Source organism: Phyllostomus discolor, chromosome 4, assembly GCF_004126475.2.
Source record: "Phyllostomus discolor isolate MPI-MPIP mPhyDis1 chromosome 4, mPhyDis1.pri.v3, whole genome shotgun sequence".
Taxonomy (NCBI): domain Eukaryota; kingdom Metazoa; phylum Chordata; class Mammalia; order Chiroptera; family Phyllostomidae; genus Phyllostomus; species Phyllostomus discolor.
This window is the reverse complement of record NC_040906.2, coordinates 183652487-183667257: the sequence shown is the minus strand read 5'-3', so window position 1 is coordinate 183667257 and position 14771 is coordinate 183652487. Positions and strand designations below refer to the sequence as shown.

General features: G+C 39.3%; 1 protein-coding gene and 1 pseudogene across 1 annotated transcript in view; both read right to left on the bottom strand.

Moving 5' to 3' along the window:
- Nucleotides 1-2756, bottom strand: part of LOC114495248 (A-kinase anchor protein 7) — a 104304-nt gene extending 101548 nt beyond the window's left edge. Inside the window, 1 exon segment of the mRNA XM_036024727.1 lies at nt 2462-2756. Within this exon segment, the coding sequence (XP_035880620.1) occupies nt 2462-2705 (244 nt within the window). The 5' untranslated portion in view covers nt 2706-2756.
- A 6464-nt stretch (nt 2757-9220) lies between these two features.
- Nucleotides 9221-9871, bottom strand: LOC114495090 (annotated as a pseudogene).
- Between the last annotated feature and the right edge of the window lie 4900 nt (nt 9872-14771).

The following is a 14771-nucleotide window of genomic DNA, read 5'->3' as shown; positions in this document are numbered from 1 at the left end:
ACTTCATAAACCACTTTTGACACATTCAATCAGTCATAGCATTGCACAGATCTTTTTGTGTGTTTCAGCTGCATTTTTACCTTTCTTGAAATAATAAAGCATAATGTCAAAAATATTGCTTATTTTCTTCCATCTTCAATATTAAAATGAACGCAAAATTCCACCAATTTTGATAAGTTTTTTAAGTGCATACTGATACAACAGCTGTCCCAATACAATCTAACAAAACTATTTCGAATGAACTTAAAGACAACTAAGCACTATTAGAGCCATCCTGGGGGGGGGGGGGGGGTGGAGAACAAACTTTTTGGCCAACCCAACATTATTATAGTGATTTTACAGACTAGCCAATTAAGTAACTTCTTCAAAGTTACAGCTAGGTCTCGGGATGGAATTTAAGTCCAGTCACTCTGCTGCCAAACCTGCTCCTTCCAGCAACATGTCCTGCTGCCTCTTAATATACACAGTTCATAGTTCTGTAAATTGAAATTATCCTCTCAGAAAGCAGTCTGGCAATAGACCAGGAGCCATGAAAATGTTCTTCTTAATGACATATACAGTATGCTGTATATATCATATATGTGTCATATACAGTATGCTGACAGATTCACCACAGCTTTATTTAAACAAAAAAGAAAAAGTGGCCCTGGCTGGCGTAGCTCAGTGGATGGAGCACGGGCTGGGAACCAAAGTGTCCCAGGTTCGATTCCCAGCCAGGGTACATGCCTGGGTTGCAAGCCATAACCCCCAGCAACCGCACATTGATGTTTCTGTCTCTCTCTATCTCTCTCCCTTCCCTCTCTAAAAATAAATAAAAATAAAATCTTAAAAAAATAGACAAATAAATAAATAAATAAATTGCTGTTTAAAAAAAAAAAAAGAAAAGTGGAACAGCTTAAATGCCTAATAGGGATACGGTTACACAAAATGTACTCACTCTAATGGCAACTAAGAATAATGGCTACGAAGACTGCAACAACCGAAAAAAAAGTGTATACCAAACCTTGACTTTTAAAAAAGCAAACGTAACACTACAATTACAATTAGGTAGGAAAAGCCTAAAGGATATAAATTTCTAAATGCTGGCATAGTTGTCTTCAATACATTGGTATTTTCCCACTTTCTTCTATTCAAATATTTTAAACAGAATTATTATTACTTTTGTAAGAAAAAGTATACATTTAAAATGTATTTAAAAACCATACACTAAGTGTACACTAATATTCAAATATATGTGCACTGCAACAAATGAGTTCATCGTAAGACGGTCCAGTAGGGACGAAAAAAGACAGTTTGCTCTTTGCCACACAAAATGCCAGCTTCCTATTTGGATAATAAAATATGACTTTATTAAGCAACACTCTTCACCCTATTAAGTATATATGTTTGGTATATTCCCCAAGAACCAAAGGACAGGGTCCAGGCCATCTATGCTAGTCCTGGCTTAGCTAGTAAAAACAGTAGCATCTTACATCTGGATAAATGCTGACAGCTGCGTGACAATCAACAAGTCACTTGACCGCCATGCTCCAGTTTCCTTATCATAAAAATAAAAGGACAATGCAATTGCTAGAGAGAAATGGACGAAATAAGATAATGATAACTGAAAAGGAATGCAAGGAAACAGTAACCTCCAAAAATATCTTAAACTTTGTGTTGAAAAAACCCAGAGATGCTCAACCACCCAAACCCTCAGACCCACCCACAAAGCCTTAATTATTTTATTTCCAAGACAATTGTAAATGCATTTACACTAGTTAACAGCTATTATATAATACAATTAACCTTTTAATGCTTTTTATCTTTTTCTGCGTTTACACTACAAAGGGCTTGCAGAAGAGCACCTTTTGTCTAATTGATTTCTGTCCATTTCACCTAAAGTGCAACCCCTAACTGGCTCTTAAGTTTCGCAGTAAATGCTGACCTAAGCTGGAAATTAATTCTGGGCCCTACTACAAATTTGGCACCAGTTTAAAAAGGTCTCCTTCAAACACTTAGAATTAAGTTCTCAACGACACACTATGGTGGGTCAGGTCTTTCATGTTTATGATACAGAATAAAAGTCGAGATTCTCGAGGTTTTGCTAACCACACACCGTAGGAAAGTGTGTTGGCATGAAGTCTATACTAAGTAAGGATCACAAGATCAAAAAGGGGGTAATGAAATTGAAACCTTGGGTGCATTCACACCGATCGCCCCCGTTGCATCAACAGTGCGCGCAGTAAACCGCTTAGTTACGAGTAGCACTGGTGACAACCGGCGGCACCGGGCCGCTCGGTGCTACGCCGAGTCTTGCTGTGGAGGGAATCCGCGCGGGGCGAGCGTGGGGTCACGCTCCACGCGCGCGGGGGACCGGGGCGCGGGGGCGAGGCGGAGCCCTCCCCGAGGCCGAGGGCGGAGTGGGGCCCTCGACCCCCGGCTCCGATCGGACCCCTCGGCCAGCTGGGCAGCCCCGGCTCACCCGCTTCGGGGCGCTCCATGGTGTCGGCACTAGTGGGCAGCGCGGCTCGGCAGGCGGCGGCAGTAGTGGCGGCCCGGCTCGGCGGCCCCTGCCTGCGCGCCCAGCGGAGGCTGGGGCGGGGCCGGGACCCAGTGGGCGGTGCGCTGGGGCGGGGGCCGCGGCGGGCGGCTGGGGCTCGGGCCGCGGCGATCTGGTCTGCGTAGGCGCCGAGCCCCCAGAGCCGCAGTCCCCGGAGGAGCTGCATGCCCAGGCCGGAGACCCGGAAGGGGCGGAAGGGGACGCCCCGATGCGTAGTGGTACCCGGATTCGGGCTGCACGCCGGGGTGGGAGGAGCCGGGGAGCCGCGACCCTGGGGCCGCAAAGAGTTGGGGCTGCACTGTCACCGCCTCGGCCCCAAGCGGGGTGGCCCCTCTGCCGCCTTTGGCTGCCTTCAGTCATTTCCCGTGGCCGCCTTTTCCTGCCCCATGTTTTGAGGGGTGACATTGGGACCCGGCTGAAAGTATTTCCGGGCCTAGGGTCTCCTGAGGATCCTTGTGTTTAGTTTTGCAAAGAGCTTTCAAAACACAGCTCTGATTACAAAATATTTGGGAAGAGCAAGTTGTACAGGAACGACACCTTGGCCGTCTGTATAGTTAGATATTTTATTTAGCTTTTTTAAAAAGCCAAATTGTGACAAAATCTCAATTTTAACAATTGTTTATGGCTACGAATTAAAAGGGAACCAGCTGCAGGTTATTGCAGGTTAAATCACTGGTATAAGTAAAATGGAAGAAAAACTTTATTTTTAAAAAAAATTTTGACCTTGGTACCGAATTCTACTGAATTTTTCTTTTAAGTGCAAAGAAACCATGCGTTAAGAAAATTAGGTATTTCTCAGCAAATTGCGTTTCTCAACAAATTAGCCTCTCTTTTGAATGACATTTGACTTATTTTGAATGCATCCTAGAATGGGGATGGAAGCAAAGACCTCAGGACAATATAGATCATACAAAATAAGTTATAAAGCTTGTTACCCTCATATTAAAATAATTCTAGCAATTTGAGTGTTTGGTTTGCACACTCATAGCAACTGGGGGCTGAATAGAGGTCAGAGGGAAAGAGGGGTAGGGGAATGGATAAAAGAGGGTGAATGGATTAACTAAAAAACATACGTACATAACACACAGACACAGGCAATGCTGTGGTGATAGCCAGAGGGAAAGGGGGTGGGGGCTAATTGAAGTTGGGCAAGGGGGAGAAAAATGGGGACAGAAAAAGGCTTTGCTTGGGACAATGGACACAAGACACAGTGTGCAGATTATATTTTACTGACTTGTGCACTTGAAGCCTGTATGGTTTTGCAAACCCAATAAAATCCATTTAAAAACAAAAACAAAAAGAAAAGAAAATAGAAAATCGAGTGGTTTGCACACTCATAGCAGTTAGGGACTAAGAGGTGTGATAGGTTCCCCTAATATTTAATGCCTGAGCTCCCTCCTGAGGTCAAGCAGGTGAATAAGGCAGGTCTTTTTCCTAAGGAGTTGATCACCTACCTAATAGAGAAAGAAATATGAGGAACTGCAAAAAGTAATAAGCTAAAAAGCAAGCCACGTTAATATCAAAGAGCATCAGAATATGCCACCCCAAAATATGCTTCTTCTGCTGTTCCAAACAGTTCCTGACATCACTACTTAAGCATTCCAGGCTGCCACCTAGGCCCAGTCCTTGCCTCACTGAGCTCTCCTGGTCCAGTCTCCCTTCCAGGAAGTCCAGCTCTTCAGACATAGTTGATTGGTGGGTTACCTGGCCAAGTGGATCCTCTCAGCCCTCAGGATAACAGTTTCTTGCAAATTAGAAGAGCAATGCCTTCCTTATAAATTACGCTTTGCATAAGACTATGCAAAGGTGGGTGTTTGTCGGATTATCTGGATTTCTGAGATGGATAGAATTCATTGAGACAGCCTGTTCTTTTACAACCACATTTTTTTCCCAGGAGGACCATGTACACTTCAAGGTCACTGGATTGAAAGTTTTAAAACACAAAATTCAACTGAGGAAATTTTAAAGATCTTATTGAAAGGAGCTCTGAGGAACTTTACAAAATGAAAGACTTTCATAGGCAGAAGGGAGCAGGAACAAAGAGGTTAGACTAGGCAAAAAGCAGATTGGTTATGGCAAGGTCATTTTTCTTTAGGAAGATTACCTAATAGTGTTGATTAGGTGATTCCTGATTGACTGGTTTAAGATTCCGTGTCTGGGAGAGGCGAAACTATAATAAAGTCTTAGCTTGGTGACTTGGGACTTAACATAAGCAACTTCATTTGGGGCCTGTTGTCTTGTTTTTAACAGAAGGGTTCAGGTTCAAGTTACCATACTGCTTCGGTTCCACGACCCCTCTCTGACCTTCAGAGTGAGAGGAAGGGAATGAAGGAGAGAGACAAAGAGAGATTGGTTGACTCCCATAGGCACCCAGACCAAGTGTGAGGGACAGAAATCTGAACTAATGTGTTGGCCCAGAAATAAAATAAAAGTGACAGAATTAAGTGATTGCAAGACAATAGTTGATGGAACTTAGCAGTTAATGATGTATGGAAAAAGAAAATGAGTTGGCTGGCACCAAGACATTGGGAGGGAATTGAATTAATTGGATGTTCCTGGAGCAATCCAAAATGAAGAGGATGAGAAGTGAGAGGGTGGAGAAACAGACACGAGTTGAGTGAGCAAGATGGCAGATAGTGTGCTCTGGGTAATGGCACCCTCCTCCCCATCTCAGACAAGTCAATGATTAAATCCAACAGTCTTAAGTATGAGTGATTTTGTTGTGGAAACCGAAGACAGGGCTGCAGAACAGAGAGCACACCAGGACTGGGAGGGGCCTGTGATTATAAACACCTAAGGATTTGCAGAAATCTTAGGGAGAGGGCTGGATTTCCATATGCCATCAAACCTTGAGCCCGTTTTGCTAGCTATTGAGAGGCGGCAGCAGCAGCATTCAACTGGATTCCATTTAAATGTCCAGGGAAAGAAACCAGTAAAGAGAGAGATACAGTAAAAGATGAAAACTGATTGAGTAATATTAGAAGTCAGAACAAGACCAAGATCATGATCTTAGGAGAGACAGGAGGGGTGCAAGTTAAAATAGATGGATCCTGTCCATATTTGCGTGGAGTCTCGGTTAAGGGAGCTACTTTCTAAAAGTGTCAGTTTTCCTAATGGAAATAAGTGGTGACGGAAATACTGGCTGGGTATCTTAGGTGGCTAGAGCATCGTCCTGATACACCAAGGTTGCAGGTTCAATCCCCAGTCAGGGCATATATAAGAAGCAACCAGTGAGCGCATGAATGGGTGGAAAATCAAATCAATGTTTCTCTCTCTCTTTTCACACACTCCTCCTCTCCCTCTAACATCAATTATTCAAGTCTATTTTGTCTGATGTAAGTATAAAAAAAAAGAAAAGGAAAATAGGTGGTGAAATCATAGTCTTGGTAATTTAGAAGCTTTATAGATAAACAAGCAGTCATTGAAATTATGCATTTGAACGAGGTTACCCAGGAAGAGTGTATGGAGGTAGGAAATTAGGCAACTGTGAATGGAATACTTTCTATCTTTGGGAAAACAATCTGATTCTTTTTTTGTATATTTCATCAGTTGCCAGTACTAATACATACCTTCTAGTTTCTTTCCTTCTGGGTAAAAATAAGAAATAATTGCTAAGACCATTTTCTTCAAGAACATGATTCTTTTTCTTCAAACAAAAAAGGATCATAGCCCTGGCTAGTGTGGCACAGTGGAATGAGTGCCCGTCTCCAGTCTGAAGGGTCACCAGTTCAATTCCCAGTCAGGGCACATTCCTGGGTTGCAGGCCAGGTCCAAAGTTGGGAGTGTGTGAGAGACAACTGATTGATGTGTCCCTTACACATCAGTGTTTCTCTCCCTCTCTTTCTCTTTCCCTTCCCCTCTCTCTAAAAACAAATAAATAAAATCTTTATAAAAGACAAAAATGGATCATTAATTTCTTATGAGGTATATGCTACTTTGTATCATTATGCAGAAGATAATGATGTTCTTATATTGTTTTTGGATAATCTCTGTTTTTATACACTAAAGTAGTGCTCCTGACCACATTTTGGGCAAATGCCAAATTGGGAGATTAGGTTTAACAGCTCTAATTAGGCTTCCTGAAATTGATTAGTGCTGGGGATTAGTTTCTCATCTGAGAGTTTTATTTTACAAGATTTCTAAGCTCAAAACCATATGTTTTCTTGGTTATTTTTTGTATCATATACATCATGTCAGCTATCATTATAATTTCCAATAGACCATTCTGTGTTAATGATTTGTTGTTTTTCTGTTGTTGTTGTTACTCTCTAGTAAGATCTTCTAAATACTGAAAGTTTTAAGAGCTATGTCAAATTCCACTTTCTGGGTCATCAAGGCTGCTATTATTTGTTGGCTTCATTATCCTCTTGATGTGCTAGAAAGCATTAATTCAGGTTATCTTTAAACTTCCCGTTGTACCTTTTAAATGTGTGTTATAATTCTTTTTTCTTGGAGAGATTTTAACAAAGGTTATGTTAATATGGTATTAACATCTGGGCTAGTAGATGTCACATCTTTTTAAATTTAGTCATTGCATATTTGGCTTAAGTATTTCTTGTTTTTAATAGGGTAATTGATATTCCAAACAATATCACATAAGACTTCACTGTCAGATTAACCTTATTTGTATGCCAATCAAAGTATAATTGATAATTACTATGTCATGAGGTTTCCTTTGTCAATAAAAGGAATGGGAAAAAATAGAACAAGTTTAAAAGTTCCAGGAAGAAATAGAATCAGAGTAGAAGGAAACTTGGATCTATTCTGCCTTACAGCAAAGGATTTCCTTACAGACAGTCATCTGTTTGAATACAGTCACTACCTAACAGCTCTTTGCCTAAATATTGTATTGTATCAGTTCAAACAACATATTTCATTGTCTATTGATCTAGGTCTACAATGAAAAAATCCAAAATCATTATAATCAGCAAAAGTACAAACATTCCTTCACTATAAGGTATCAACTCTCCAAAATCCTCTGACTCTTTCAGTCTTTATCACTTTATAGAAACTTAATACATTTTATAAATATAATTTACATTTAAATAAACAATATATATAGTTTATGCCACTTGTTTATTTAATATTTTTTCAAATAGGTATTTCAAATACGTACTTTTTATATAGCATAATTTAAACTATGTTATCATGTTTTGTTTTATTATACCATCATTATTTAAGCAATTTCTAAACCTCAATCATTTTGGTTATTGGTCATTGGCTTTTCAGTATACTTACCAATATACTTACAAGTATCCTTGGATTTTTTTTTATTTCTTTTATACTTTTTTTGACAAAAGCATCAAAAGCAAATTTACAAAGGTAAGAAGAATTTGTTTGATATTACAGCTTTTTTAGTAGTATATCAGATTGATGGACAGAAAGAAAAAATATAGTGTAAAAGGCATCTGCTTCCAAAAAACCCTCACTACATTGGTGTGGGGGGGGCTCTGTCTGCAGGACCCCACCACCACCCGCCTCCACGGATGAGAATAAGTCTGCCAAGACATGATCTGCTTGGGGAAGAAAGGTGGCTGATCTCTCAAAGGAGAAGCACCAGGAGCCTGTTCCTCAATGGGCTTTTATTGGGTTCATTTGCACAGGAATACAGGTAAAGCTCATTAATCACTGTCAGACAGTAAGGATCAAACAACAGATAACAAAGAACACTAAGGGCTTATTTTGAGTCAGGGTCAGATAGCTAAAGAGCTGTAAAACTTTGAGGAACAAACTTACTTCTTGCTTCGACCCTTATCATTTAATTGAGAGCATTCTAAACAAAGAAGATTTCACAGGATTTTCCATATTCTTTCTTAGGCCTGATTACCCGGGGAACCCGCCCTTTCCAGCACGGAGCTGCACCACCCTGTCATTGTTTCAGGCTTAGGTGGAGCAAGGGATGTAAGACAGCCAAGAGATTAGTAGACTTCTTGAAGACAGAATGAGGACTCAGGCTTTGTCAAAGCTGAGGGGTAAGGATCCATCACTCGCTTTTGCTGTACCCCCCAAAGTCCTTCCTTGGTGGCCTGCATGTGATTGTGCCTGTCTTAGATTGTTCCCACCTTGGGGAATCTTACCCATCATTGGCTAACTGACCAAGCATTGGGGGCCAGTTATGGATGAAGTAAAAGGAGCAGAAGCAGCGCGCCTGCCAGGGAGATAAGCTTTTGTCTCCTAAGTAGCTTATGTTCAAGGTCGCTCCCTCAGCCTTACCCATGGTGCGGGGGTGGGGGGGGGGGTGGCAGTTACAGCTTCTGAAACCAGGCAACGAAGTTCCCAACACATTGGATTTATTATTCAACTTTTTAATTGTTTGTACCTCTCTTTTTTTAGATACCTGGAATACAATTTTATTCTGATTCTAAATGAAAAGAAATGGGAATGACGGGAACAAGCAAGGTTTCACTGCTGGACATTGAGATGTGACTGTAGCGTGATATTTCAAACTCACTAAGGAACAACTGGGTTCCAACACAGCTAAATATGGAAGTCCAAAAAAAATGAAGGTATTTTTTAACTGCTGTATTTATTCCAAAGCCCATTCATCTCTCTCACCATCCCAAAGATCAAACACATGTTCTGCGTAGCTATTTAATAAAGTGGCAAAATGCTGCAAAATGACATCAAGAGATAGTTGCCTACAAAACTCGACTTCTGATGCTGGACTTCAGCTTCCCTTTCTCACAGATCATCATCGTCATCTAGGAGGTCATCTAGACCATCGTCATCAACGGTGGTCTGAGCAACCTCTAGGCCATGCTCATATTTCCTGCCAGAGCTGGGCTGTGACAACCTCAGGTGGGGCACAGCAGGCATGTCAACGACCTCTAAGTTAGGGTCTCCTGTTAGTTTTCTGGAAAGCCAGAGGAAGGGCTCTTCAAAGTTGTAGTTACCTTTGCAGAAATGTCATAGTACCAATGATTCTTCTTTCAGAGGAAGACAACGATTTGGCCTTAACTTTCCTGTCCTTAATATCTACTTTGCTGCCATGCAACACAATGGGGATGTTTTCACACATTCATTCCAGATCTCTAGGCCAGTTAGACACGTCCTTACAAGTAACTCTTGAAGTTACCATCAAGCACTGTAAGGGGCTTGACTGGCCATCTCTCAGTCCACCAAATTTCTCCTGACCAGCTGTATCCCATACATTGAACTGAATAGATCCTCCATTAGTGTCAAACATAAGGGGGTGGACCTCAACAGCCAAGGTAGCTATATATGTCTCAAAGTCACCAGTCAGATGACATTTCATGAATGTAGTTTTCCAGCCCCACTGTCACCAACCAATACAACTATGAACTGAACTTGGGGTTCTCCTTGGGCAGCCATTGTGGTGTTACTACTAGAAGTGTCCCCTGGTGTATCTGACTGAGAGCTCTATGATTGGTCTTCTTAAATCATAGGCAATGCTGAAGTTTTTCTAATGGTTAAATATGCATCAAGCACTTAATATATTGCCAAAAATTCACTAGGTCTCATAAACAGGCATCATTGTCCACAGGCAGCACCACGGAGGCTTAAGAGCATGGAGTCTGAAAGCCAGATTCCCATCTGTAATGAGCTTTGAGGCAGGCTGCCCAGACAGTTACAATTTCTTAGCAAATTAAATATGAGTTATTCAGCTATGAATTCATCTCTACATTCTTTGTTGGGGGGGGGGCATAGATTGTTACTACTCTCTAATACTTTTCAAATACATTAAGAAAACTAATAATTTGTTATTCCCTAAGCATCCTTGAAGACTTCCAACAATTACATTCTAATGTATCATGTTTATTTCATGTTCTCTCTTTTTCATTACCAGTAGAAAAAATACCAGTTCTTTAATATTCATCTCACATGTCCCCTTCATTTTATTTTTCCCAACCAAATGGGAATATTCTCTACTCTGAAATTCTCCTGTACTTTATTTTTTATTCTGTTAGGGTTTTTAAAATAGTCTACCTTTTATTATAGGTAATCCTCTTGTTGATGGTACATTAAGGGAGCCTAGCACTCAGCTTAGTACTTAGGACAGACTTGATTTTTTTTTTTCTGAAATAAACAAGGAGTTGACTGATCAATGTTTTCAAACCAAAGTCTCATCTCATCTAAATCTAGGAGATTTCTTAATACTTTTAAATAATATCTTTAAATTGATAATTGAGCAATTTCATGATCAAAGCCTTTGAGTGGCTACACTTTTTTTTCTCAGTCTTTGTCTTGTTTTTGTTTGGTAGACATTTAACTTTCATAATTTCCTGGGTGGTACCTCAATGTATTTGACCCCAAGACCTTGAGCTAATCCTGACAGAAGTAAGAAATTTCTCAGCAGCTTCATATCACTATCTGGAAGGACTTAGAATTGCCTGTATAGATAGCCTTTTATCTTCTTCTAGAATGCAAATTGAAATGTGTTAGAAATCTCTACTTTGTCCTCAGTTCCTTTGAACCTCTCTATATTCTACAATTCTTAGTCTCTCTCTGAGCTTCATTTTGGATAAGTTCTTCACATGTTTCATCCAGTTCACTAATCCTTCCTTCAGCCTTGTATAATATGCTGTTCACCCAGCCATTGAGTTTTGAATTTCAAGGACTATATTGTTTATTCATTCATAAGCCTCTATTTGGTTCTTTTTCAAATCTGCTTGTATTTTCTTCTTGTCTATTGCTTATGTTTTTAAGTATCTTTTTTATATTTTTAAGCATATTAGCAATGTAATTTCATATTCCATACCTGATGATTCTAATAGCTAAAGTCTTTGTGGATTTGATTAAACTTTCTAGTTTTCACTCCAGGTTCCTATTTACACTTCCTTTATATCTTATATATGTTGTGATTTTTTATTGTAAGTTTCGATTGTAAATTCTTTCAAGCCTGGTTTGAAGTTATATTCTTTCAAAAAAGACATAGGCTTGTTTCTATGTCCCCAGGGGGCACTATTAACATGGAACAATTTAAATTAAATTGCCCTACTTAATGTTTTATACTTTATATGTAGGGTTGTCAAATAAAATACAGGACACCAGTTGAATTTTAGATTAAAAAAATGAATAATTTTAGTGCAATATTTAGGGCATATACTACAAGATTATTCAAGTTCAACAGGGCATTCTCTATTTTTATTTGCTAAATCTGGCAACCTTATACATAGCTTGAATTGGACTTCAAATCCACATAAGCATTTGCTTGAGGTTGTGAAGACTGGGGGAATTTTTTCTCCATTTTCCCAAAGGAAAGGTAACTTTGCAACATCATCTTTTCTAAGGTAGATCTTTAAGGTAAATTTATTTCTTATTCACTCTTATACTGAGAGTGTTCTCATTAGAATTCCAAATCTATGCAATGAATTTCCATAAATATTTGGCTTTATCTTCTATCCTCTGCATACCATATATGTTTCAAAATATAGACTTAAGGTCCCTTCACTTGTCCCTTAAGGTAAAAACCAACTCTACAAATTACTTACCTTTGTTGATGTAAGAAATGTCCAAACCTGTAGAGATTTTTTTATGAGAGTTTATCTGGACCAAACTGATGATGTTTGTCAGGGAGCAAGATCTCAAATGCTCCTGAAAATAAGTTTTGCAGTTTCTGTTTGCATTTGAAATTAAGGAAGATTACATGAGGGTGAGAGAGAGAAAGCAAGGTGGGGGTGGTTACATGAGGAGGGGTCTGAAAGGGAAGATTTCAAAGGTGTCTTAACCTAGATGCACAGAAACAAAGGACAGGGCTCACTTAGGCAAGACAGACCTTTTACTAAAGAAGTTGCATGCCTGAGGGATGACTACCCACATGACCTGCTCAGTTAGGAATTCGTGATCAGATCACCCTGTGAGGTTACTTTCCCTAAGACACCTTATTTGGCCCACGCCTTTCAGGAGTCTTTTCCTTTTTCTTTGTTGTTGTTTTTACAGATAACTTACATTTTTGCTGCTCCATGAAGCATTTAAAAATGTTTTTACATAGTTTGCCCAGTATCTCCAGCAGTTTTTGGCAGCAGGAGATCGGAGAAAATGGGTTGTGAGACGGAGTCATTCTGAATATATCAAATGGTATTCTATCAAAAGCAGATACCATTCAATCCTTTGCTCCTGCTAATTCAGAAATCTGGTATTCTTGGTGGTGACTCCTCAAAGTTTTAACATTTCTTACTAGTTCATGGGTCTAGTTCCCGGTAGTTAGTATCATTTTACTTTTCTTTCATACTCTGCAGAGACTGGCTATCTGTCTAGTGACAGAGTGTGGCACTTTGCTCTGAGCTGTATTTAATGACTTGGGCCCACTATCACATCTATTTCCTCCCAGTGTTCTCTTGCTGAGGCTACAATCTACCTCCCAATGCCCTAATCTCTTGAGGAGTTTTATAGAATATATGGCAATTTAATGCTGCCTCCACCACCACCCTAACTTGTCTTCTGAGTTAGTCCAAAAGAACCCCATTCTTACTGATCTGTCTTATTTGCAGTTTCTGAAACTACACCTGAGATTCCTTATGGGATTAGCCTTAGATTAGTTTTCTAGTTGCCTTTTGGAAGAAGATCAGTTCTCAGAGCAGGGTTCAATTCTCCCCGACACCTCTGTCTTCATGGGGGAATGGCCAGCAGCTTGTTTCTCCTGCCAACATGAGAATTTTGGCTTGTCTTTCTTCTAGACCCATCCAGCACTGACATTTAGTACCACTGGTGTCCTGGAGCTGGCTCATACCAGGCTGTGAAAACCAATTGTTAAACTTCAGGAATTTTGAGAGCTGATGATTAAACTCCACTATTACAAAAATTAAATTATAGAAACTTATAATTAAATAACATATGTAAAACAATGATAAGTATGAAGCTCTTAAAAGAGAAGAAAACATAGGAGTCAATCTTTGTGCATTGGGCTAGGCAAGGGTTTTTTAAATATGACACTATAAGCACAAGTAACAAAAGGAAAAAAGTAAATAAATTAAAGTGTACCTAAATATTAAAGTTTCATGCCTCAAATGACATTACCAAGAAAGCAAAAATGCAACCCACACAATAGGACAAAATATTTGCAAACCATATATTTGGTTAGGAACTTGTACCCAGAATATATTAAAAAATACTCCTATAACTCAAGAATAAAAAATAATAATGGATTAGTCCAGTTAAAAGACAGATAAATGATTTGAATGGACACTCCACCAAAGAACACATACAAAAAGCCAGTAAGTGCATGGAAAGATCCTCAACATCACTAGTCATTAAAGAAATTCAAATCAAAACCAGATACGACTTCATGCTCACTAGGGTGGTGTGGCTACAATCAAAAGGACAGGCTACAACAAATATTGCTGAAGCTATGGAGAAATTAGAAATGTCAGAATAGGCATATACATAGAGAGAGAGGAAGTGTTCACCAAAACTGAGCAACCTGTGGATGGTGGGAATGGGGGGGTCATGAGAGTGAATTGACTGTTAATGATTACAAGGGATTTTTTTTTTTGAATGATGAAAATGTTCTAAACTTAGATTGTGGGTTATGTTTGCACAAATCTATAAATATACTGAAAAAACTATTGAATTGTACACTTTAAATAGGTAAATCTTATGGTAGTTGAATTATATCTCAATAGGCTGTTAATAAAAAATGTAAGACAGATATTCAAAACAGCAGTCTCTAATTCTTTTACAACATTTTACTATTATCTGTCTCCTGAGGTCATTTACTGAGAGACGGTACCCAAGTGCCTCCCAAACATAGGATCAAATTGTGGGCAGTGTTAAAACAGCAAGGACTATTCATCTCAACAAATAACTTGTTTATTTCTTTATATCAGTTAGCCAGATGGCAGTGAGTGATAATACTCTGTACTAATCCCTTAGGAAGACTAGTTTGCTTGAGGTTTAGACACAGACAATAATGATCTGTCCCATTACAAGAAATATATCAATAACATAAAGGACTTCATGACAAATAAAATGATTAGAATATGGTCTACAAAGATACTCAGTCATTCTGGGGCCTTCCATCAATAAATACTTATTGAGTATTATAGAAAATGCAAAAATGAATTAGATCCTGCCTGCAGTCAAGGCTCAATTAAGAAAGTAGAAACCAGTATAAATATTTAAAGCTAAAGGTATTTAATACACAGAAGCAGGTACCGGTACTTAAAAACTTCTGAAAGGGCTTAAGTAGTGAAAGTCAGGGGAGTTGCCACCAGCTTTCAAATTCACTAAAACTGAACCTGAAACTTCTTGTTTTCATGCAGAAGTCAGGAAG